This window comes from Oncorhynchus nerka, unplaced genomic scaffold (assembly GCF_034236695.1).
Source record: "Oncorhynchus nerka isolate Pitt River unplaced genomic scaffold, Oner_Uvic_2.0 unplaced_scaffold_1006, whole genome shotgun sequence".
In the NCBI taxonomy this organism is placed as follows: domain Eukaryota; kingdom Metazoa; phylum Chordata; class Actinopteri; order Salmoniformes; family Salmonidae; genus Oncorhynchus; species Oncorhynchus nerka.
This window is the reverse complement of record NW_027040294.1, coordinates 49,666-72,976: the sequence shown is the minus strand read 5'-3', so window position 1 is coordinate 72,976 and position 23,311 is coordinate 49,666. Positions and strand designations below refer to the sequence as shown.

General features: G+C 49.3%; 1 protein-coding gene across 1 annotated transcript in view; it reads left to right on the top strand.

Annotated features, from left to right (window-relative positions):
* Positions 1-23,311, top strand: part of LOC135570275 (glutamate receptor-interacting protein 1-like) — a gene marked incomplete at its 5' end in the record, with an annotated part of 98,259 nt that overhangs the window by 67,932 nt on the left and 7,016 nt on the right. Inside the window, 4 exons of the mRNA XM_065016389.1 lie at positions 416-561; positions 11,423-11,569; positions 17,429-17,460; positions 18,182-18,308. Coding sequence (XP_064872461.1) covers positions 416-561; positions 11,423-11,569; positions 17,429-17,460; positions 18,182-18,308 — 452 coding nt within the window. The remainder of the gene's footprint in view (positions 1-415; positions 562-11,422; positions 11,570-17,428; positions 17,461-18,181; positions 18,309-23,311) is intronic.

Genomic DNA, 23,311 nt, shown 5'->3' with positions numbered 1-23,311 from the left:
ACAAGCTGCTGGTCACCTCTAAACCCTGGTCTGTGTGTTCCTCTCCCCAGGACTGGGACTCTGGAGCTAGGGGACAAGCTGCTGGTCACCTCTAAACCCTGGTCTGTGTGTTCCTCTCCCCAGGACTGGGACTCTGGAGCTGGGGGACAAGCTGCTGGTCACCTCTAAACCCTGGTCTGTGTGTTCCTCTCCCCAGGACTGGGACTCTGGAGCTGGGGCACAAGCTGCTGGTCACCTCTAAACCCTGGTCTGTGTGTTCCTCTCCCCAGGACTGGGACTCTGGAGCTGGGGCACAAGCTGCTGGTCACCTCTAAACCCTGGTCTGTGTGTTCCTCTCCCCAGGACTGGGACTCTGGAGCTGGGGGACAAGCTGCTGGTCACCTCTAAACCCTGGTCTGTGTGTTCCTCTCCCCAGGACTGGGACTCTGGAGCTGGGGGACAAGCTGCTGGCCATCGATAACATCCGGCTGGACAACTGCTCCATGGAAGACGCTGTTCAGATTCTCCAGCAGTGTGAAGAACTGGTCAAGCTCAAGATCCGCAAGGACGAGGACAACTCAGGTAGTGCGTACACACTGGACACACACACACACATACACACTGGACACACACACACACACACACTGGACACACACACACACACACACTGGATCCAACCTCTCTGCTAGTGAAAAACACTGAACCAACCTCTCGGTTAGTCAAAACCACTGACCCAACCTCTCTAGTAGTCAAAACCACTGTACCAACCTCTCTAGTAGTCAAAACCACTGTTCCAACCTCTCTGTTAGTCAAAACCACTGAACCAACCTCTCTGTTAGTCAAAACCACTGTACCAACCTCTCTGTTAGTCAAAACCACTGTACCAACCTCTCTAGTAGTCAAAACCACTGTTCCAACCTCTCGGTTAGTGAAAACCACTGTACCAACCTCTCTAGTAGTCAAAACCACTGTCCTTGTTAGATATAATTCACCTGACCAGGCCTGTCATACCTAAAACAAAGCGTGTGAGTTAGCACACACTCCAACCCATCTCTACAGCCCTGGGATATCATCATCAATACACATGTTCCTTCTATTTCCAGGAAATGGAATTACATTAATCATTTATCAAAAATAGCGACAGAAATGTAAAAAAAAAAGTGGATTCAATTGCGAGTCGTATTCAATGATTCATTCCTCCCAGTCTCACTGACTGAATGATGGAGTTGATGAGGTCAGTATGATGTCTGACAGAACAGCACATGGTTGATTCATTCCTCCCAGTCTCACTGACTGAATGATGGAGTTGATGAGGTCAGTATGAAGTCTGACAGAACAGCACACGGAGACAGAGCCAAGCCCCTATGGGCTTGACTGGTACTAATTTTAAATGTAGATTTAAAACTACAACGAAATGTCTGTGTTTACACAGGCAGACCAAATCTCTTATTTTTTCCTTCTCACTAATTTGTCTTTTGACCAATCAGATCAGAGCTGAAAAATAATTTGATGTGAAAAGATCTGATGGGATTGGTCAAAAGACGGACCTTCCAAAAGAACTGTGCTTCCTGTGTAAACCCAGCCCACTGGAGATAACACAGTCCTGCCCACCACACCGTTTCCTGAAAGAACTGTGCTTCCTGTGTAAACCCAGCCCACTGGAGATAACACAGTCCTGCCCACCACACCGTTTCCTGAAGGAGTATTCTCAGTTCCCCTTAACCTATTGCAATGCAGCAGGAGACCCCACCACGGCCAATCATCACAGAGCTATTACTCTGTACGCATATTAGGCTTAGATTAGTTTAATTGGAACAAATGAAACGCTTTGTTTGTTCAATCAGACCATTTAACAACCAACGCGTCCCCACGGCGACGTGATGAACCAATCGGCTCACAGAGGGGGGGGGGATTCAAACTGACATCAGACATCCATGTTTACTGATTCATCTGTTTCCATGTCTCTCAAATGGCGCCCTAATTCCCTTTAGAGGGGCCCTATAGGCCCTGGTCAAAAGTAGTGCACTAGAAAGGGGAAAAGGGGGTGTAATTTCCCACTATGTGTCTAGTGTCTGTTTGGTTCCGTTAGTTATTTGTTTGAACGAGGAACTAAATATTTCTAATTGAAGTTGTAATGAAACAGAGATAATCAGGTTCCAGGACTCACTTCACTGTTATTACTAATGTAGTCAGAGTGTTTAAACAACACACACACACACACACACACACACACACACACACACACACACACACACATCCTCAAAGAGCTTCCCATATTAATGTGTTGCAGGCAGAATGTATCTGTCACTTTAGCTACGCGTCTCCTCCTGGCTCCTCCCACCACCCATAGTCACTGGGAGGAGAGTTAAGGGTTTCTCCTCTGGCTCCTCCCACCACCCATAGTCACTGGGAGGAGAGTTAAGGGTTTCTCCTCCTAGCTCCTCCCACCCCCCATAGTCACTGGGAGGAGAGTTAAGGGTTTCTCCTCTGGCTCCTCCCACCACCCATTGTCACTGGGAGGAGAGTTAAGGGTTTCTCCTCCTGGCTCCTCCCACCACCCATAGTCACTGGGAGGAGAGTTAAGGGTTTCTCCTCTGGCTCCTCCCACCACCCATAGTCACTGGGAGGAGAGTTAAGGGTTTCTCCTCCTGGCTCCTCCCACCACCCATAGTCACTGGGAGGAGAGTTAAGGGTTTCTCCTCCTAGCTCCTCCCACCCCCCATAGTCACTGGGAGGAGAGTTAAGGGTTTCTCCTCCTAGCTCCTCCCACCACCCATAGTCACTGGGAGGAGAGTTAAGGGTTTCTCCTCTGGCTCCTCCCACCACCCATAGTCACTGGGAGGAGAGTTAAGGGTTTCTCCTCCTAGCTCCTCCCACCACCCATAGTCACTGGGAGGAGAGTTAAGGGTTTCTCCTCCTGGCTCCTCCCACCACCCATAGTCACTGGGAGGAGAGTTAAGGGTTTCTCCTCCTGGCTCCTCCCACCACCCATAGTCACTGGGAGGAGAGTTAAGGGTTTCTCCTCCTGGCTCCTTCCACCACCCATAGTCACTGGGAGGAGAGTTAAGGGGTTCTCCTCCTGGCTCCTCCCACCACCCATAGTCACTGGGAGGAGAGTTAAGGGTTTCTCCTCTGGCTCCTCCCACCACCCATAGTCATTGGGAGGAAGGTTAAGGGTTTCTCCTCTGGCTCCTCCCACCACCCATAGTCACTGGGAGGAGAGTTAAGGGTTTCTCCTCTGGCTCCTCCCACCACCCATAGTCACTGGGAGGAGAGTTAAGGGGTTCTCCTCTGGCTCCTCCCACCACCCATAGTCACTGGGAGGAGAGTTAAGGGTTTCTCCTCCTAGCTCCTCCCACCCCCCATAGTCACTGGGAGGAGAGTTAAGGGTTTCTCCTCTAGCTCCTCCCACCCCCATAGTCACTGGGAGGAGAGTTAAGGGTTTCTCCTCCTGGCTCCTCCCACCACCCATAGTCACTGGGAGGAGAGTTAAGGGTTTCTCCTCTGGCTCCTCCCACCACCCATAGTCACTGGGAGGAGAGTTAAGGGTTTCTCCTCTAGCTCCTCCCACCCCCATAGTCACTGGGAGGAGAGTTAAGGGTTTCTCCTCCTAGCTCCTCCCACCACCCATAGTCACTGGGAGGAGAGTTAAGGGTTTCTCCTCAGCTCCTCCCACCACCCATAGTCACTGGGAGGAGAGTTAAGGGTTTCTCCTCTGGCTCCTCCCACCACCCATAGTCACTGGGAGGAGAGTTAAGGGTTTCTCCTCCTAGCTCCTCCCACCACCCATAGTCACTGGGAGGAGAGTTAAGGGTTCTCCTCCTGGCTCCTCCCACCACCCATAGTCACTGGGAGGAGAGTTAAGGGTTTCTCCTCTGGCTCCTCCCACCACCCATAGTCACTGGGAGGAGAGTTAAGGGTTTCTCCTCCTGGCTCCTTCCCACCACCCATAGTCACTGGGAGGAGAGTTAAGGGGTTCTCCTCCTGGCTCCTCCCACCACCCATAGTCACTGGGAGGAGAGTTAAGGGTTTCTCCTCTGGCTCCTCCCACCACCCATAGTCATTGGGAGGAAGGTTAAATGGTTTCTCCTCTGGCTCCTCCCACCACCCATAGTCACTGGGAGCGAGAGTTAAGGGTCTTCTCCTCTGGCTCCTCCCACCACCCATTGTCACTGGGAGGAGAGTTAAGGGGTTCTCCTCCTGGCTCCTCCCACCACCACCCATAGTCACTGGGAGGAGAGTTAAGGGTAGACCCTCTGCTCCTCCCACCACCCTAGTCACTGGGAGGAAACTGTAGGGTTTCCCTCTGGCTCCTCCCACCACCCACAGTCACTGGGAGGAGAGTTAAGGGTCTTCTCCTCTGGCTCCTCCCACCACCCATTGTCACTGGGAGGAGAGTTAAGGGTTCCCTCCTGGCTCCTAGACCCCATCACCCATAGTCACTGGGAGGAGAGTTAAGGGTTTCTCCTCTGGCTCCTCCCACCACCCATGTCACTGGGAGGAGAGTTAAGGGGTTCTCCTCTGGCTCCTCCCACCACCCATAGTCACTGGGAGGAGAGTTAAGGGGTTCTCCTCTGGCTCCCCTCATTCCATGCTTGGCCGGTGTAGGCCGTCATTGTAAAACAGAATTCAACTTAAACTGACTTGCCTAGTTAAATAAATGTTAAATAAAATATCCAAATGAAATCCTACTAAATGATAATGAATAAGAGATCAGATCCTGGTTCAGAAACTCGTAGACTCTGAGATGCTTTGAGGAAACAGGCATGGTCAGCTTTCAACAGAGGAAACATCTTCATGTGTTTTATTAAAATATTCAACTCTCTGATCTGTAGCAGTGAAAAACATGAAGTAGTTAAACCAAGTAGGGATTGTAGATGTGGAAACATTATTCAGACCCTCAGATCTGTTCTTCTTCCTCAAAGAGTCTCCAGCTCTCAGCAGCTGCTCTGATCTGATCTGTATGTGTGAGGAAACTGTAGCGTAGACCCTCTGATCTGAATGTGTGAGGAAACTGTAGCGTAGACCCTCTGATCTGAATGTGTGAGGAAACTGTAGCGTAGACCCTCTGATCTGATCTAAATGTGTGAGGAAACTGTAGCGTAGACCCTATGATCTGAATGTGTGAGGAAACTGTAGCGTAGACCCTCTGATCTGAATGTGTGAGGAAACTGTAGCGTAGACCCTCTGATCTGATCTGTATGTGTGAGGAAACTGTAGCGTAGACCCTCTGATCTGAATGTGTGAGGAAACTGTAGCGTAGACCCTCTGATCTGAATGTGTGAGGAAACTGTAGCGTAGACCCTCTGATCTGTATGTGTGAGGAAACTGTAGCGTAGACCCTCTGATCTGATCTGTATGTCTGAGGAAACTGTAGCGTAGACCCTCTGATCTGAATGTGTGAGGAAACTGTAGCGTAGACCCTCTGATCTGATCTGAATGTATGAGGAAACTGTAGCGTAGACCCTCTGATCTGATCTGAATGTGTGAGGAAACTGTAGCGTAGACCCTCTGATCTGAATGTGTGAGGAAACTGTAGCGTAGACCCTCTGATCTGATCTGTATGTGTGAGGAAACTGTAGCATAGACCCTCTGATCTGATCTGAATGTGTGAGGAAACTGTAGCGTAGACCCTATGATCTGATCTGTATGTGTGAGGAAACTGTAGCGTAGACCCTCTGATCTGATCTGAATGTGTGAGGAAACTGTAGCGTAGACCCTCTGATCTGATCTGAATGTGTGAGGAAACTGTAGCGTAGACCCTCTGATCTGAATGTGTGAGGAAACTGTAGCGTAGACCCTCTGATCTGATCTGAATGTGTGAGGAAACTGTAGCGTAGACCCTCTGATCTGTATGTATGAGGAAACTGTAGCGTAGACCCTCTGATCTGTATGTGTGAGGAAACTGTAGCGTAGACCCTCTGATCTGATCTGTATGTGTGAGGAAACTGTAGCGTAGACCCTCTGATCTGTATGTATGAGGAAACTGTAGCGTAGACCCTCTGATCTGTATGTGTGAGGAAACTGTAGCGTAGACCCTCTGATCTGAATGTGTGAGGAAACTGTAGCGTAGACCCTCTGATCTGATCTGTATGTGTGAGGAAACTGTAGCGTAGACCCTCTGATCTGAATGTGTGAGGAAACTGTAGCGTAGACCCTCTGATCTGATCTGTATGTCTGAGGAAACTGTAGCGTAGACCCTCTGATCTGATCTGAATGTGTGAGGAAACTGTAGCGTAGACCCTCTGATCTGTATGTGTGAGGAAACTGTAGCGTAGACCCTCTGATCTGATCTGTATGTGTGAGGAAACTGTAGCGTAGACCCTCTGATCTGAATGTGTGAGGAAACTGTAGCGTAGACCCTCTGATCTGAATGTGTGAGGAAACTGTAGCGTAGACCCTCTGATCTGATCTGAATGTGTGAGGAAACTGTAGCGTAGACCCTCTGATCTGAATGTGTGAGGAAACTGTAGCGTAGACCCTCTGATCTGATCTGTATGTGTGAGGAAACTGTAGCGTAGACCCTCTGATCTGAATGTGTGAGGAAACTGTAGCGTAGACCCTCTGATCTGATCTGTATGTGTGAGGAAACTGTAGCGTAGACCCTCTGATCTGAATGTGTGAGGAAACTGTAGCGTAGACCCTCTGATCTGATCTGTATGTGTGAGGAAACTGTAGCGTAGACCCTCTGATCTGATCTGTATGTGTGAGGAAACTGTAGCGTAGACCTCTGATCTGATCTGTATGTGTGAGGAAACTGTAGCGTAGACCCTCTGATCTGAATGTGTGAGGAAACTGTAGCGTAGACCCTCTGATCTGATCTGAATGTATGAGGAAACTGTAGCGTAGACCCTCTGATCTGATCTGAATGTGTGAGGAAACTGTAGCGTAGACCCTCTGATCTGATCTGAATGTGTGAGGAAACTGTAGCGTAGACCCTCTGATCTGAATGTGTGAGGAAACTGTAGCGTAGACCCTCTGATCTGATCTGTATGTGTGAGGAAACTGTAGCGTAGACCCTCTGATCTGATCTAAATGTGTGAGGAAACTGTAGCGTAGACCCTCTGATCTGATCTGTATGTGTGAGGAAACTGTAGCGTAGACCCTCTGATCTGAATGTATGAGGAAACTGTAGCGTAGACCCTCTGATCTGATCTGTATGTATGAGGAAACTGTAGCGTAGACCCTCTGATCTGTATGTATGAGGAAACTGTAGCATAGACCCTCTGATCTGATCTGTATGTATGAGGAAACTGTAGCGTAGACCCTCTGATCTGATCTGTATGTGTGAGGAAACTGTAGCGTAGACCCTCTGATCTGAATGTGTGAGGAAACTGTAGCGTAGACCCTCTGATCTGATCTGAATGTATGAGGAAACTGTAGCGTAGACCCTCTGATCTGATCTGTATGTGTGAGGAAACTGTAGCGTAGACCCTCTGATCTGTATGTATGAGGAAACTGTAGCGTAGACCCTCTGATCTGTATGTATGAGGAAACTGTAGCGTAGACCCTCTGATCTGATCTGTATGTGTGAGGAAACTGTAGCGTAGACCCTCTGATCTGATCTGAATGTGTGAGGAAACTGTAGCGTAGACCCTCTGATCTGTATGTATGAGGAAACTGTAGCGTAGACCCTCTGATCTGAATGTATGAGGAAACTGTAGCGTAGACCCTCTGATCTGATCTGAATGTATGAGGAAACTGTAGCGTAGACCCTCTGATCTGATCTGAATGTATGAGGAAACTGTAGCGTAGACCCTCTGATCTGAATGTGTGAGGAAACTGTAGCGTAGACCCTCTGATCTGTATGTCTGAGGAAACTGTAGCGTAGACCCTCTGATCTGATCTGAATGTGTGAGGAAACTGTAGCGTAGACCCTCTGATCTGATCTGAATGTGTAGCGAAGGTCCCTCTGATCTCTCTCTCTCTAGACCCTTCTGATCTGAATGTCTCTCTAGACCCTCTGATCTCTCTGTATGTCTGAGGTCCTCTCAGCTCTCTCTAGGTCCTCCCTGTCCTGAGGAAGCTCTACCCTGTTATCTAGCTCTAAACTGTTATCTAGACCCTCTATCTGTTATCTGAGGAAGCTCTACACTGTTATCTAGCTGAGGAAACTGTTATCTAGCTCTACACTGTTATCTAGCTCCAGTCTGTTATCTAGCTCTGAGGAAACTGTTATCTAGCTCTACTGATCTGTTATCTAGGACACTGTTATCTAGCTCTACCTCTGATTATCTATGTCTGAGGAAACTGTTATCTAGCCCTACACTGTTATCTAGCTCTACACTGTTATCTAGCTCTACTCTGTTATCTAGCTCTAAACTGTTATCTAGACCCTCTGATCTGTTATCTGCTCTACACTGTTATCTAGCTCTATCACTGTTATCTAGGAAACTGTATCTAGCTCTACACTCTATCTATGCTCTACACTGTTATCTAGACCCTCTGATCACTGTTATCTAGCTCTACACTGTCATCTAGCTCTATCTGTTATCTAGCTAGACACTGTTATCTAGCTCTACACTGTTATCTAGCTCTACCCTCTGACTATCTAGCTCTACACTGTTATCTAGCTCTATACTGTTATCTAGCTCTGAGGCTGTTATCTAGCCCTCTGATCTGTTATCTAGCTCTACCCTGTTATCTAGCTCTACACTGTTATCTAGCCCTCTGATCTGTTATCTAGCTCTACACTGTTATCTAGCTCCAGTCTGTTATCTAGCTCTACACTGTTATCTAGCTCTACTCTGTTATCTAGCTCTACACTGTTATCTAGCTCTACACTGTTATCTAGCTCTACACTGTTATCTAGCTCCAGTCTGTTATCTAGCTCTACACTGTTATCTAGCTCTACTCTGTTATCTAGCTCTACACTGTTATCTAGCTCTACCCTGTTATCTAGCTCTACACTGTTATCTAGCCCTACACTGTTATCTAGCTCCAGTCTGTTATCTAGCTCTACACTGTTATCTAGCTCTACACTGTTATCTAGCTCTACACTGTTATCTAGCTCTACACTGTTATCTAGCTCCAGTCTGTTATCTAGCTCTACACTGTTATCTAGCTCTACACTGTTATCTAGCTCTAGTCTGTTATCTAGCTCTACTGTTATCTGTTATCTAGCTGTTATCTACACTGTTATCTAGCTCTACACTGTTATCTAGCTCCAGTCTGTTATCTAGCTCTACACTGTTATCTAGCTCTACACTGTTATCTAGCTCTACACTGTTATCTAGCTCTACACTGTTATCTAGCTCTACACTGTTATCTAGCTCTACACTGTTATCTAGCTCTACTCTGTTATCTAGCTCTACACTGTTATCTAGCTCTACACTGTTATCTAGCTCTACGCTGTTATCTAGCTCTACACTGTTATCTAGCTCTAGTCTGTTATCTAGCTCTACACTGTTATCTAGCTCTACACTGTTATCTAGCTCTACACTGTTATCTAGCTCCAGTCTGTTATCTAGCTCCAGTCTGTTATCTAGCTCTACACTGTTATCTAGCTCTACACTGTTATCTAGCTCTACACTGTTATCTAGCTCCAGTCTGTTATCTAGCCCTACACTGTTATCTAGCCCTACTCTGTTATCTAGCTCTACACTGTTATCTAGCTCTACTGTTATCTAGCTCTAGCTGTTATCTAGCTTGGACACTGTTATCTAGCTGGAGCTGTTATCTAGCTTACACTGTTATCTAGCTTGGAGCTGTTATCTATCTAGCCCTACACTGTTATCTAGCTTACACTGTTATCTAGCTCTACAGCTGTTATCTAGCCCAGTCTGTTATCTAGCTCTACACTGTTATCTAGCTCTACACTGTTATCTAGCTCTACACTGTTATCTAGCTCTACACTGTTATCTAGCTTGGAGCTGTTATCTAGCTCCAGTCTGTTATCTAGCTCTACACTGTTATCTAGCTCTGGACACTGTTATCTAGCTTACACTGTTATCTAGCTCCAGTCTGTTATCTAGCCCTACACTGTTATCTATCTTGGAGCTGTTATCTATCTTGGACACTGTTATCTAGCTCTATCTGGCTGAGCATCTATCTTGAGCTGTTATCTAGCTTGGAGCTGTTATCTAGCTTGGAGCTGTTATCTAGCTTGGAGCTGTTATCTAGCTTGGAGCTGTTATCTAGCTTGGAGCTGTTATCTAGCTTGGAGCTGTTATCTAGCTTGGAGCTGTTATCTAGCTTGGAGCTGTTAACTATCTCCATGCTGTTGTACAGTGAGCTCCAAAAGGACCCTTGTTGTTGTTCTGGCTCTGTTCTCCAGCACTTTTGTATTTGAAATCATACAATGACTACGAGGTTGAATGAGTTTCTCATCATTATTTCGAGATTCATTCAAGACTGTCCGTAACCATGGTAACATCCACATGAATTTAGAAGTGTTTATAAACATATTCTATTCTTATTTATACAATTAAAGTGACTCCAAAATGACACAATGCATTTATTTACCATTCATTTCTACTGGGCACAAAATCATCTGAAACAGTTCCAAAACAAACAGGAAATGCATCCAACCAATTTGAGGCACAAGCTTGATGTTGTCATTGCTATGGATACGAGACTAAACGCTTCACTTTTTACTACTTCCTTTAATAGGGAATTTGTCCCAATACTTCTGGTCCCTTAAAATGGGGGGGATTATGTACAAAAAATGCTGTAAATTCTAAACGGTCCTAACCCTATATGGTCTATGGTCTTAACCCTGGTCCTAACCCTATATGGTCTATGGTCTTAACCCTGGTCTTAACCCTGGTCCTAACCCTGGCCTTAAACCTGGTCCTAACCGTGGTCCTAACCCTGGTCTTAACCCTGGTCTTAACCCTGGTATTAACCCTGGTCCTAACCCTGGTCTTAACCCTATATGGTCTATGGTCCTAACCCTGGTCTTAACCCTGGTCTTAACCCTGGTCTTAACCCCGGTCCTAACCCTATATGGTCTATGGTCTTAACCCTGGTCCTAACCCTGGTCCTAACCCTGGTCTTAACCCTGGTCCTAACCCTGGTCTTAACCCTATATGGTCTATGGTCCTAACCCTGGTCTTAACCCTGGTCTTAACCCTGGTCCTAACCCTGGTCTTAAACCTGGTCCTAACCGTGGTCCTAACCCTGGTCCTAACCCTGGTCTTAACCCTGGTCTTAACCCTGGTATTAACCCTGGTCCTAACCCTGGTCTTAACCCTGGTCTTAACCCTGACCCTAACCCTGGTCCTAACCTTGACCCTAACCCTGGTCCTAACCCTGGTCCTAACCCTGGTCCTAACCCTGGTCCTAACCCTGGTCTTAACCCTGGTCCTAACCCTGGTCTTAACCCTGGTCCTAACCCTGGTCCTAACCCTGGTCCTAACCCTGACCAGTGCTTGTCCCAGCATGGGGACAGAGTTGTAAAGCCAAGGGACGGAGGTAGACACTGTGTTGTCCTGTGTTCCAGACGAACAGGAGCTGTCTGGATCCATCATCTACACGGTGGAGCTGAAGAGATATGGAGGCCCGCTGGGGATCACCATCTCAGGCACAGAGGAGCCCTTTGACCCCATCGTCATCTCCAGCCTCACCAAGGGAGGACTGGTAGAGAGAGGTGAGAGAGCTAGGGGTGGGTGTCGCTGGCCGAGAGGTGAGAGAGCTAGGGGGTGTAGGTAGCTAGTAGAGACAGGGGAATAGGGGGGGTGTGGGTAGCTGGTAGAGAGATAGGGGAATGGGGTGTGGGTAGCTGGTAGAGACAGGGGGGAATGGGGTGTGGGTAGCTGGTAGAGGGGACAGGGAATGGGGTGTGGGTAGCTGGTAGAGACAGGGGAATGGGGTGTGGGTAGCTGGTAGAGACAGGGGAAGGGGGGTGTGGGTAGCTGGTAGAGGCAGGGGAATGGGGTGTGGGTAGCTGGTAGAGACAGGGGACAGGGGAATGGGGTGTGGGTAGCTGGTAGAGACAGGGGAGGCAGCTGGGAGATGGGGAATGGGGTGTGGGTAGCTGGTAGAGACAGGGGAATGGGGTGTGGGTAGCTGGTAGAGAGACAGGGGAATGGGGTGTGGGTAGCTGGTAGAGACAGGGAATGGGGTGTGGGTAGCTGGTAGAGACAGGGGAATGGGGTGTGGGTAGCTGGTAGAGACAGGGGAATGGGGTGTGGGTAGCTGGTAGAGAGGGGACAGGGAATGGGGTGTGGGTAGCTGGTAGAGACAGGGGACAGGGCAATGGGGTGTGGGTAGCTGGTAGAGACAGGGGACAGGGGAATGGGGTGTGGGTAGCTGGTAGAGACAGGGGAATGGGGTGTCGGTAGCTGGGGTGTGGGTAGCTGGTAGAGACAGGGGAATGGGGTGTGGGTAGCTGGTAGAGATGGGGTGGGGACAGGGCAATGGGGTGTGGGTAGCTGGTAGAGACAGGGGAATGGGGTGTGGGTAGCTGGTAGAGACAGGGGACAGGGAATGGGTGTGGGTAGCTGGTAGAGACAGGGGACAGGGGAATGGGGTGTGGGTAGCTAGCAGATGGGTGTGGGACAGGGACAGGGAATGGGGTGTGGGTAGCTGGTAGAGACAGGGGAATGGGGTGTGGGTAGCTGGTAGAGACAGGGGAATGGGGTGTGGGTAGCTAGCAGAGACAGGGGGAATGTGGTGTGGGTAGCTGGTAGAGACAGGGGAATGGGGTGTGGGTAGCTAGCAGAGATAGGGAATGGGTGTGGGTAGCTGGTAGAGACAGGGGAATGGGGTGTGGGTAGCTAGTGGGTAGCTGGTAGAGACAGAGATAGACAGGGGAATGGGGTGTGGGTAGCTGGTAGAGACAGGGGAATGGGGTGTGGGTAGACTGGTAGAGACAGGGGAATGGGGTGTGGGGGGACAGGGGAATGTGGTGTGGGTAGCTGGTAGAGATAGGGAATGGGGTGTGGGTAGCTAGCAGAGACAGGGGCTGGTGTGGGTAGCAGAGCAGGGGTAGAGACAGGGAATGGGGTGTGGGTAGCTGGTAGAGACAGGGGAATGGGGTGTGGGTAGCTGGTAGAGACAGGGGGACAGGAGAATGGGGTGTGGGTAGCTGGTGTGGGGGGTAGCTGGTAGAGACATGGGGTGGGGAGCTAGCAGAGACAGGCAATGGGGGTGTAGGGTAGCTGGTAGAGAGACAGGGGACAGGGAATGGGGTGTGGGTAGCTGGTAGAGACAGGGGACAGGGTGTGGGGCTGGTAGAATGGGGTGTGGGTAGCTGGTAGAGACAGGGGACAGGGACAGGGAATGGGGTGTGGGTAGCTGGTAGAGACAGGGGAATGGGGTGTGGGTAGCTGGTAGAGACAGGGGACAGGGGAATGGGGTGTGGGTAGCTGGTAGAGACAGGGGACAGGGAAATGGGGTGTGGGTAGCTGGTAGAGACAGGGGAATGTGGGTAGTGGTAGAGACAGGGACAGGGGAATGGGGTGTGGGTAGCTGGTAGAGACAGGGGAATGGGGTGTGGGTAGCTGGCAGAGACAGGGGAATGGGGTGTGGGTAGCTGGTAGAGACAGGGGAATGGGGTGTGGGTAGCTGGTAGAGACAGGGGACAGGGGAATGGGGTGTGGGTAGCTGGTAGAGACAGGGGAATGGGGTGTGGGTAGCTGGTAGAGACAGGGGACAGGGAATGGGGTGTGGGTAGCTGGCAGAGACAGGGCAATGGGTGTGGGGGGGAATGGGGTGTGGGTAGCTGGTAGAGACAGGGGAAGGGGACTGGTAGAGGGAATGGGGTGTGGGTAGCTGGTAGAGACAGGGGAATGTGGTGTGGGAGCTGGTAGAGACAGGGGAATGGGGTGTGGGTAGCTAGCAGGTAGAGACTGGGGACAGGGGAATGGGGTGTGGGTAGCTGGTAGAGACAGGGGACAGGGGAATGGGGTGTGGGTAGCTGGTAGAGACAGGGAAGGGACAGGGAATGGGGTGTGGGTAGCTGGTAGAGACAGGGGACAGGAGAATGGGGTGTGGGTAGCTGGTAGAGACAGGGGAATGGGGTGTGGGTAGCTGGTAGAGAGCAGGGGACAGGGAATGGGGTGTGGGTAGCTGGCAGAGACAGGGGAAGGGGACAGAGGGGAATGGGGTGTGGGTAGCTGGTAGAGACAGGGGAATGGGGTGTGGGTAGCTGGTAGAGACAGGGGACAGGAGAATGGGGTGTGGGTAGCTGGTAGAGACAGGGATGGGGTGTGGGTAGCTGGTAGAGACAGGAGAATGGGGTGTGGGACAGGACAGGGGACAGGAGAATGGGGTGTGGGTAGCTGGTAGAGACAGACAGGGGAATGGGGTGTGGGTAGCTGGTAGAGACAGGGGAATGGGGTGTGGGTAGCTGGTAGGACAGGGAATGGGGTGTGGGTAGCTGGTAGAGACAGGGGGAATGGGGTGTGGGTAGCTGGTAGAGATATGGGTGTGGGTAGGGGAACAGGGGAATGGGGTGTGGGTAGCTGGTAGAGACAGGGGAATGGGGTGTGGGTAGCTGGTAGAGAGGGGACAGGGGAAGGGAATGGGGTGTGGGTAGCTGGTAGAGACAGGGGGACAGGGGAATGGGGTGTGGGTAGCTGGTAGAGACAGGGGACAGGGAATGGGGTGTGGGTAGCTGGTAGAGACAGGGGACAGGGCAATGGGGTGTGGGTAGCTGGTAGAGACAGGGAATGGGGTGTGGGTAGCTGGTAGAGAGGGGACAGGGGAATGGGGTGTGGGAGCTGGTAGAGACAGGGGAATGGGGTGTGGGTAGCTGGTAGAGACAGGGGACAGGGGAATGGGGTGTGGGTAGCTGGTAGAGACAGGGACAGGGGAATGGGGTGTGGGTAGCTGGTAGAGACAGGGGACAGGGAATGGGGTGTGGGTAGCTGGTAGAGACATGTGGGTGTGGGAGCTGGTAGAGGGGAATGGGGTGTGGGTAGAGACAGGGGCTAGGTAGAGACAGGGGAATGGGGTGTGGGTAGCTGGTAGAGACAGGGAATGGGGTGTGGGTAGCTGGTAGAGACAGGGGACAGAGGAATGGGGTGTGGGTAGCTGGCAGAGACAGGGGACAGGGAATGGGGTGTGGGTAGCTGGCAGAGACAGGGGACAGGGAATGGGGTGTGGGTAGCTGGTAGAGACAGGGGACAGGGGGGAAATGGGGTGTGGGTAGCTGGTAGAGACAGGGACAGGGAATGGGGTGTGGGTAGCTGGTAGAGACAGGGGGGGAATGGGGTGGGGTATGTGGATAGGGACAGGGCAATGGGGTGTGGGTAGCTAGCAGAGACAGGGAATGGGGTGTGGGTAGCTGGTAGAGACAGGGGACAGGGAATGGGGTGTGGGTAGCTAGCAGAGACAGGGGACAGGGCAATGGGTGTGGGTAGCTGGTAGAGACAGGAATGGGGTGTGGGTAGAGAGCCAGGGGACAGGAGAATGGGGTGTGGGTAGCTGGAGACAGGGACAGGATAATGGGGTGTGGGTAGCTGGTAGAGACAGGGGAATGGGGTGTGGGTAGCTGGTATAGAGGGGACAGGAGAATGGGGTGTGGGTAGCTGGTAGAGACAGGGGACAGGAGAATGGGGTGTGGGTAGCTGGTAGAGACAGGGGAATGGGGAATGGCAGAGACAGGGGGGGGTGTGGGTAGCTGGTAGAGACAGGGGAATGGGGTGTGGGTAGCTGGTAGAGACAGGGGGGGAATGGGGTGTGGGTAGCTAGCAGAGACAGGGAATGGGTGTGGGTAGCTGGTAGAGACAGGGGAATGGGGTGTGGGTAGCTGGCAGAGACAGAGACAGGGGAATGGGGTGTGGGTAGCTGGTAGAGACAGGGGAATGGGGTGTGGGTAGCTAGCAGAGACAGGGGAATGGGGTGTGGGTAGCTGGTAGAGACAGGGGGAATGGGGTGTGGGTAGCTGGTAGAGACAGGGGAATGGGGTGTGGGTAGCTGGTAGAGACAGGGACAGGGAATGGGGTGTGGGTAGCTAGCAGAGACAGGGGAATGGGGTGTGGGTAGCTGGTAGAGACAGGGACAGGGGAATGGGTGTGGGTAGCTAGCAGAGACAGGGGAATGGGGTGTGGGTAGCTAGCAGAGACAGGGGAATGGGGTGTGGGTAGCTAGCAGAGACAGGGAATGGGGTGTGGGTAGCTAGCAGGACAGGGAATGGGGTGTGGGTAGCTGGTAGAGACAGTGGAATGGGGTGTGGGTAGCTAGTAGAGAGATAGGGGAATGTGGTGTGGGTAGCTGGTAGAGACAGGGGAATGGGGTGTGGGTAGCTGGTAGAGACAGGGAATGGGGTGGGGACAGGAGAAGGGGGGGTGTGCTGGTAGCTGGTAGAGACAGGGGACAGGAGGGGAATGGGGTGTGGGTAGCTGGTAGAGACAGGGGAATGGGGTGTGGGTAGCTGGTAGAGACAGGGGAATGGGGTGTGGGTAGCTAGCAGAGACAGGGGAATGTGGTGTGGGTAGCTGGCAGAGACAGGGAATGGGGTGTGGGACAGAGGTACTAGGAGACAGGGGAATGGTGGGTGGCAGAGTGTGGAATGGGGTGTGGGTAGCTGGTAGAGACAGGGAATGGGGTGTGGGTAGCTGGTAGAGCCAGGGGACAGGAGAATGGGGTGTGGGTAGCTGGTAGAGACAGGGGACAGGAGAATGGGGTGTGGGTAGCTGGTAGAGACAGGGAATGGGGTGTGGGTACAGAGAGGGGAATGGGGTGTGGGATAGAGACAGGGGAATGGGGTGTGGGTAGCTGGCAGAGACGGGACAGGATGGAAGATGACAGGGCAGGATGGAAGATGACAGACAGAAAACAGGATGGAAGATGACAGTCAGGGACAGGATGGAAGATGACAGACAGGAAACAGGATGGAAGATGACAGTCAGGGGACAGGATGGAAGATGACAGACAGGGCAGGATGGAAGATGACAGATAGGGGACAGGATGGAAGATGACAGACAGGAAACAGGATCGAAGATGACAGACAGGGCAGGATGGAAGATGACAGACAGGGCAGGATGGAAGATGACAGACAGGGCAGGATGGAAGATGACAGACAGGGGACAGGATGTCTTTCTCTCTCTGTGTCTCTGTGTCTCTCTGTCCTTCCTTCCTTCCCTCCCTCCCTCGGTGGTGCTGGGTAGAACTGACTGACACCCTGGGGAGGTTTGGATAGCTCAGGCAGACGCCAGACCAGCTGGTCTGAGGACAGAAAATGTGTTTGGCTCAGTAGGATAAAGATTTGAGGTTTCTGGGGGGGCGTTAATCTGACAGATTATTTTGTTGACACTCTCTTTGCACACAGACCGAAGGCCTCTTCTCCTGGGTCATGTTCAGCAGAACACACTGTAGCCAGATAATGTGCAACTTCCTATTGGTTAATACATCCCCGGGTTCATAACGTTTGCTCCTAATGAACACTACCCTGGTGTTTCTCTGTGTGTAGGACGGGAGCGATCCACATCGGGGACAGGATCCTATTGGTTAATACATCCCTAATGAACACTACCCTGGTGTTTCTCTGTATGTAGGACAGGAGCGATCCACATCGGGGACAGGATCCTATTGGTTAATACATCCCCGGGTTCATAACGTTTGCTCCCTGATGAACACTACCCTGGTGTTTCTCTGTGTGTAGGACAGGAGCGATCCACATCGGGGACAGGATCCTATTGGTTAATACATCCCTAATGAACACTACCCTGGTGTTTCTCTGTGTGTAGGACGGGAGCGATCCAAATCGGGGACAGGATCCTATTGGTTAATACATCCCTAATGAACACTACCCTGGTGTTTCTCTGTGTGTAGGACAGGAGCGATCCACATCGGGGACAGGATCCTATTGGTTAATACATCCCTAATGAACACTACCCTGGTGTTTCTCTGTGTAGGACAGGAGCGATCCACATCGGGGACAGGATCCTATTGGTTAATACATCCCTAATGAACACTACCCTGGTGTTTCTCTGTGTGTAGGACAGAGCGATCCACATCGGGGACAGGATCCTATTGGTTAATACATCCCTAATGAACACTACCCTGGTGTTTCTCTGTGTGTAGGACAGGAGCGATCCACATCGGGGGACAGGATCCTTAATACATCCCTAATGAACACTACCCTGGTGTTAACAGTGTAGGAAGGGTAAACCACATCGGGGGAAGGCCTATTGGTTAACCTCCCTGCAGATGGCTGGAGAGTCTTTCTCACTGAAGATAGGACAGGAGACTGTGGGACAGGACATTGACACACATCACTACACACACACACACACAGGACATACACACACAGAGGGGAAGGATCCTTGCCATCAACTGTAACAGTCTGAAGGGTAAACCACACACACAGAAGCCAATTCACCTGCTGCAGATGGCTGGAGAGTCTGTCACACACAGATCAGAAACAGAGGCCAAGGACTGTGAGACAGTAGAGGACACACACACACACACACAGACACACATACACACACACAGACACAGACACACATACACACACACAGAGGCCACACACAGACACAGAGGCCAAGGACCGTACAGACACACACACACACACACACAGGACACACACACACACACACACACACAGACACACACACACAGACACAGAGGCCAAGGACCGTACAGACAGTACACACACACACACACACACACACACACACATACACACACACAGACACAGAGGCCAAGGACCGCACACACACACACACACAGACACACACACAGACACAGAGGCCAAGGACCGTACAGACAGTACACACACACACACACACACACACACACACACACACACACACATACACACACACAGACACAGAGGCCAAGGACCGTACACACACACACACACACACACAGAGGCCAAGGACCGCACACACACACAAAACACACACAGAGTCATTACACACACAGACACACACACACACACACACACACACACAGACACAGAGGCCAAGGACCATGTTTCTACAGATAACACACACACACACACACACATAACACACACATCACACACACACACAGACACAGACACAGGCCAAGGACCATACAGATCAGTACACACACACACACACACACACATACAGAGGCCAAGGATCAGTCAGTTAACACACAGAGCTAACGTGACCAGCTTGTAGTACTCAAAAAACAGAAATGAGTCATTATGTTTTTCACCTCTGTTTGGTTGTCAGTCCGTTCCTTCCAATGATAATATCAGTCAGGGAGTTCAGGATAAAATGCTGTGCTGAAAATAACGTGACCTTTATGTTGTGTCCTAGAGTCATCACAGACTCATGCTGGAGATCTGATACCTTTTGTTCTGTGAGATAATATCAGTCAGTTAACGTGACCTTTATGTTGTGTTCTAGGAGATAATATCAGTCAGTTAACGTGACCTTTATGTTGTGTCTAGGAGATAACATCAGTCAGTTAACGTGTGTCCTTTATGTTGTGTCCCTCAGGAGATAACATCAGTCAGTTAACGTGACCTTTATGTTGTGTTCTAGGAGATAATATCAGTCAGTTATCAGTCAGTTAACGTGACCTTTATGTTGTGTTCTAGGAGATAACATCAGATAATATCAGTTAACGTGACCTTTATGTTGTGTCCTAGGAGATAACATCAGTCAGTTAACGTGACCTTTATGTTGTGTTCTAGGAGATAATATCAGTCAGTTTGAATGCGTAGGAGATAATATCACCTTTATGCTGTGTCCTAGGAGATAACATCAGAGATGAACATCAGTCAGTTAACGTGACCTTCATGCTGTGTCCTAGGAGATAATATCAGTCAGTTAACGTGACCTTTATGCTGTGTCCTAGGAGATAATATCAGTCAGTTAACTTAGCTGTGTGACAAAACGTGACCTTTTATGCTGTGTTCTAGGAGATAACATCAGTCAGTTAACGATGACATGACCTCACTGGGGTTTATGTTGTGTTCTAGGAGATAACATCAGTCACAGAGTCAAAGACCATCACACATGAGCAGACACTTCATGTTTGTGTTCTAGGAGATAATATCAGTCAGTTAACGTGACTTTATGCATGTACAAACAGAGCACTCACTGGGGTTCAAAGACCATCACACATGAGATACACATCAGTCAGTTAACGTCAAAGACCTTTATGTTGTGACATTCTCACTGGGTTCAAAGAGATAATATCAGTCAGTTAATGTGACCTTTATGACTGTACAAACAGAGTCCTGGGTTCAAAGGAGATAATATCAGTCATGACATTAACGTGACCTTTATGCTGTGTCATGACTAGGAGATAATGACATCAGTCAGTTAACAGACCTTCATGCTGTGTCACTAGGAGACATAGTACAAACAGAGCACATCAGACCATCATGACATAGTACACACAGAGCACTCACTGGGGTCAAAGACCATCACACATGACTTTACTGGGGTCAAAGACCGTTGTGTACAAACAGAGCACTACTGCGGTCAAAGACCATCACAAATGACATAGTACAAACAGAACTCATCAGTCAGTTATATGGGGTCAAGACCATCACACATTATGTTGTGTTACTGGGGAGATAACATCAGTCAGTTAACAGAGGTGACCTTTATGGCCAGGACACGTACACACACACACACACACAGAGGCCAAGGACCGCACACACACACACACACACACACAGACACACACACAGACACACACACACACACACACACACACACACAGACACAGAGGCCAAGGTACAGACAGTCCTACACACACACACACACACACACACACACACACAGACACAGAGGCCAAGGACCATACAGAGATAATATCAGTACTAAAAACAGTTATCTTTTCACCTCTGTTTGGTTCACAATGGGGGGGTTCTTTATGTCTGTGTCAGGAGATCTAGGAGATAATATCAGTCAGTTAACGTGACCTTTATAGGAGTTGACCTTTATAATAACATGTTTCTAGGAGATAACATCAGTCAGTTAACGTGACCTTTATGCTGTGTCCTAGGAGATAATATCAGTCAGTTAACGTGACCTTTATGTTGTGTCCTAGGAGATAACATCAGTCAGTTAACGTGACCTTTATGCTGTGTCCTAGGAGATAATATCAGTCAGTTAACGTGACCTTTATGACCTTTATTGTGTCCTAGGAGATAATATCAGTCAGTTAACGTGACCTTTATGCTGTGTCCTAGGAGATAATATCAGTCAGTTAACGTGACCTTTATGCTGTGTCCTAGGAGATAATATCAGTCAGTTAACGTGACCTTTATGTTGTGTTCTAGGAGATAATATCAGTCAGTTAACGTGACCTTTATGTTGTGTTCTAGGAGATAATATCAGTCAGTTAACGTGACCTTTATGTTCAGTTGTCCTAGGAGATAATATCAGTCAGTTAACGTGACCTTTATGTTGTGTCCTAGGAGATAATATCAGTCAGTTAACGTGACCTTTATGCTGTGTCCTAGGAGATAATATCAGTCAGTTAACGTGACCTTTATGCTGTGTCCTAGGAGATAACATCAGTCAGTTAACGTGACCTTTATGTTGTGTTCTAGGAGATAATATCAGTCAGTTAACGTGACCTTTATGTTGTGTCCTAGGAGATAACATCAGTCAGTTAACGTGACCTTTATGTTGTGTTCTAGGAGATAATATCAGTCAGTTAACGTGACCTTTATGTTGTGTCCTAGGAGATAATATCAGTCAGTTAACGTGACCTTTATGCTGTGTCCTAGGAGATAATATCAGTCAGTTAACGTGACCTTTATGCTGTGTCCTAGGAGATAATATCAGTCAGTTAACGTGACCTTCATGAATGTTGTTCTAGGAGCCAGTTTGACCTTTATGTGTCCTTGTTTTGATGACATAAATGTTTGTTCTAGGAGAAACATTCAAACAGTTAACATGACCGTTAGTTAACTGATGCTGTGTTCTAGGAGATAATATCAGTCGTTATGACATATCAGTCAAACGTGACCTTCACCAAATCTCAGTTAACTCAGCCTGTGTTTAACCCTTCAGAACCTTATTTTCATGACATTTATCCTAAAAACATGAAGATTATTTCCCAATCAGCCTGTGGCATTTATCCATTAATTTATAGGCTTTATCCAACGAGCCTTAGCCTCTGTTAGTACCTACAAAAATACACCTTTACTATTGCTCTCTATTACATAGTACAAACAGAGCACTCACTGGGGTCAAAGACCATCACACATGACATAGTACAAACAGAGCACTCACTGGGTTCAAAGACCGTCACACATGACATAGTACAAACAGAGCACTCACTGGGGTCAAAGACCGTCACACATGACATAGTACAAACAGAGCACTCACTGGGGTCAAAGACCGTCACACATGACATAGTACAAACAGAGCACTCACTGGGGTCAAAGACCATCACACATGACATAGTACAAACAGAGCACTCACTGGGTTCAAAGACTGGGGTCACCGTCACACATGACATAGTACAAACAGAGCACTCACTGGGTTCAAAGACCATCACACATGACATAGTACAAACAGAGCACTCACTGGGGTCAAAGACCATCACACATGACATAGTACAAACAGAGCACTCACTGGGGTCAAAGACCGTCACACATGACATAGTACAAACAGAGCACTCACTGGGGTCAAAGACCATCACACATGACATAGTACAAACAGAGCACTCACTGGGGTCAAAGACCATCACACATGACATAGTACAAACAGAGCACTCACTGGGGTCAAAGACCATCACACATGACATAGTACAAACAGAGCACTCACTGGGGTCAAAGACCATCACACATGACATAGTACAAACAGAGCACTCACTGGGTTCAAAGACCGTCACACATGACATAGTACAAACAGAGCACTCACTGGGGTCAAAGACCATCACACATGACATAGTACAAACAGAGCACTCACTGGGGTCAAAGACCGTCACACATGACATAGTACAAACAGAGCACTCACTGGGGTCAAAGACCATCACACATGACATAGTACTCACTGGGTCAAAGACCGTCACACATGACAAGTACAAACAGAGCACTCACTGGGGTCAAAGACCGTCACACATGACATAGTACACACAGAGCACTCACTGGGGTCAAAGACCATCACACATGACATAGTACAAACAGAACACTCACTGGGGTCAAAGACCATCACACATGACATAGTACAAACAGAGCACTCACTGGGGTCAAAGACCATCACACATGACATAGTACAAACAGAGCACTCACTGGGGTCAAAGACCGTCACACATGACATAGTATAAACAGAGCACTCACTGGGGTCAAAGACCATCACACATGACATAGTACAAACAGAGCACTCACTGGGGTCAAAGACCGTCACACATGACATAGTACAAACAGAGCACTCACTGGGGTCAAAGACCGTCACACATGACATAGTACAAACAGAGCACTCACTGGGGTCAAAGA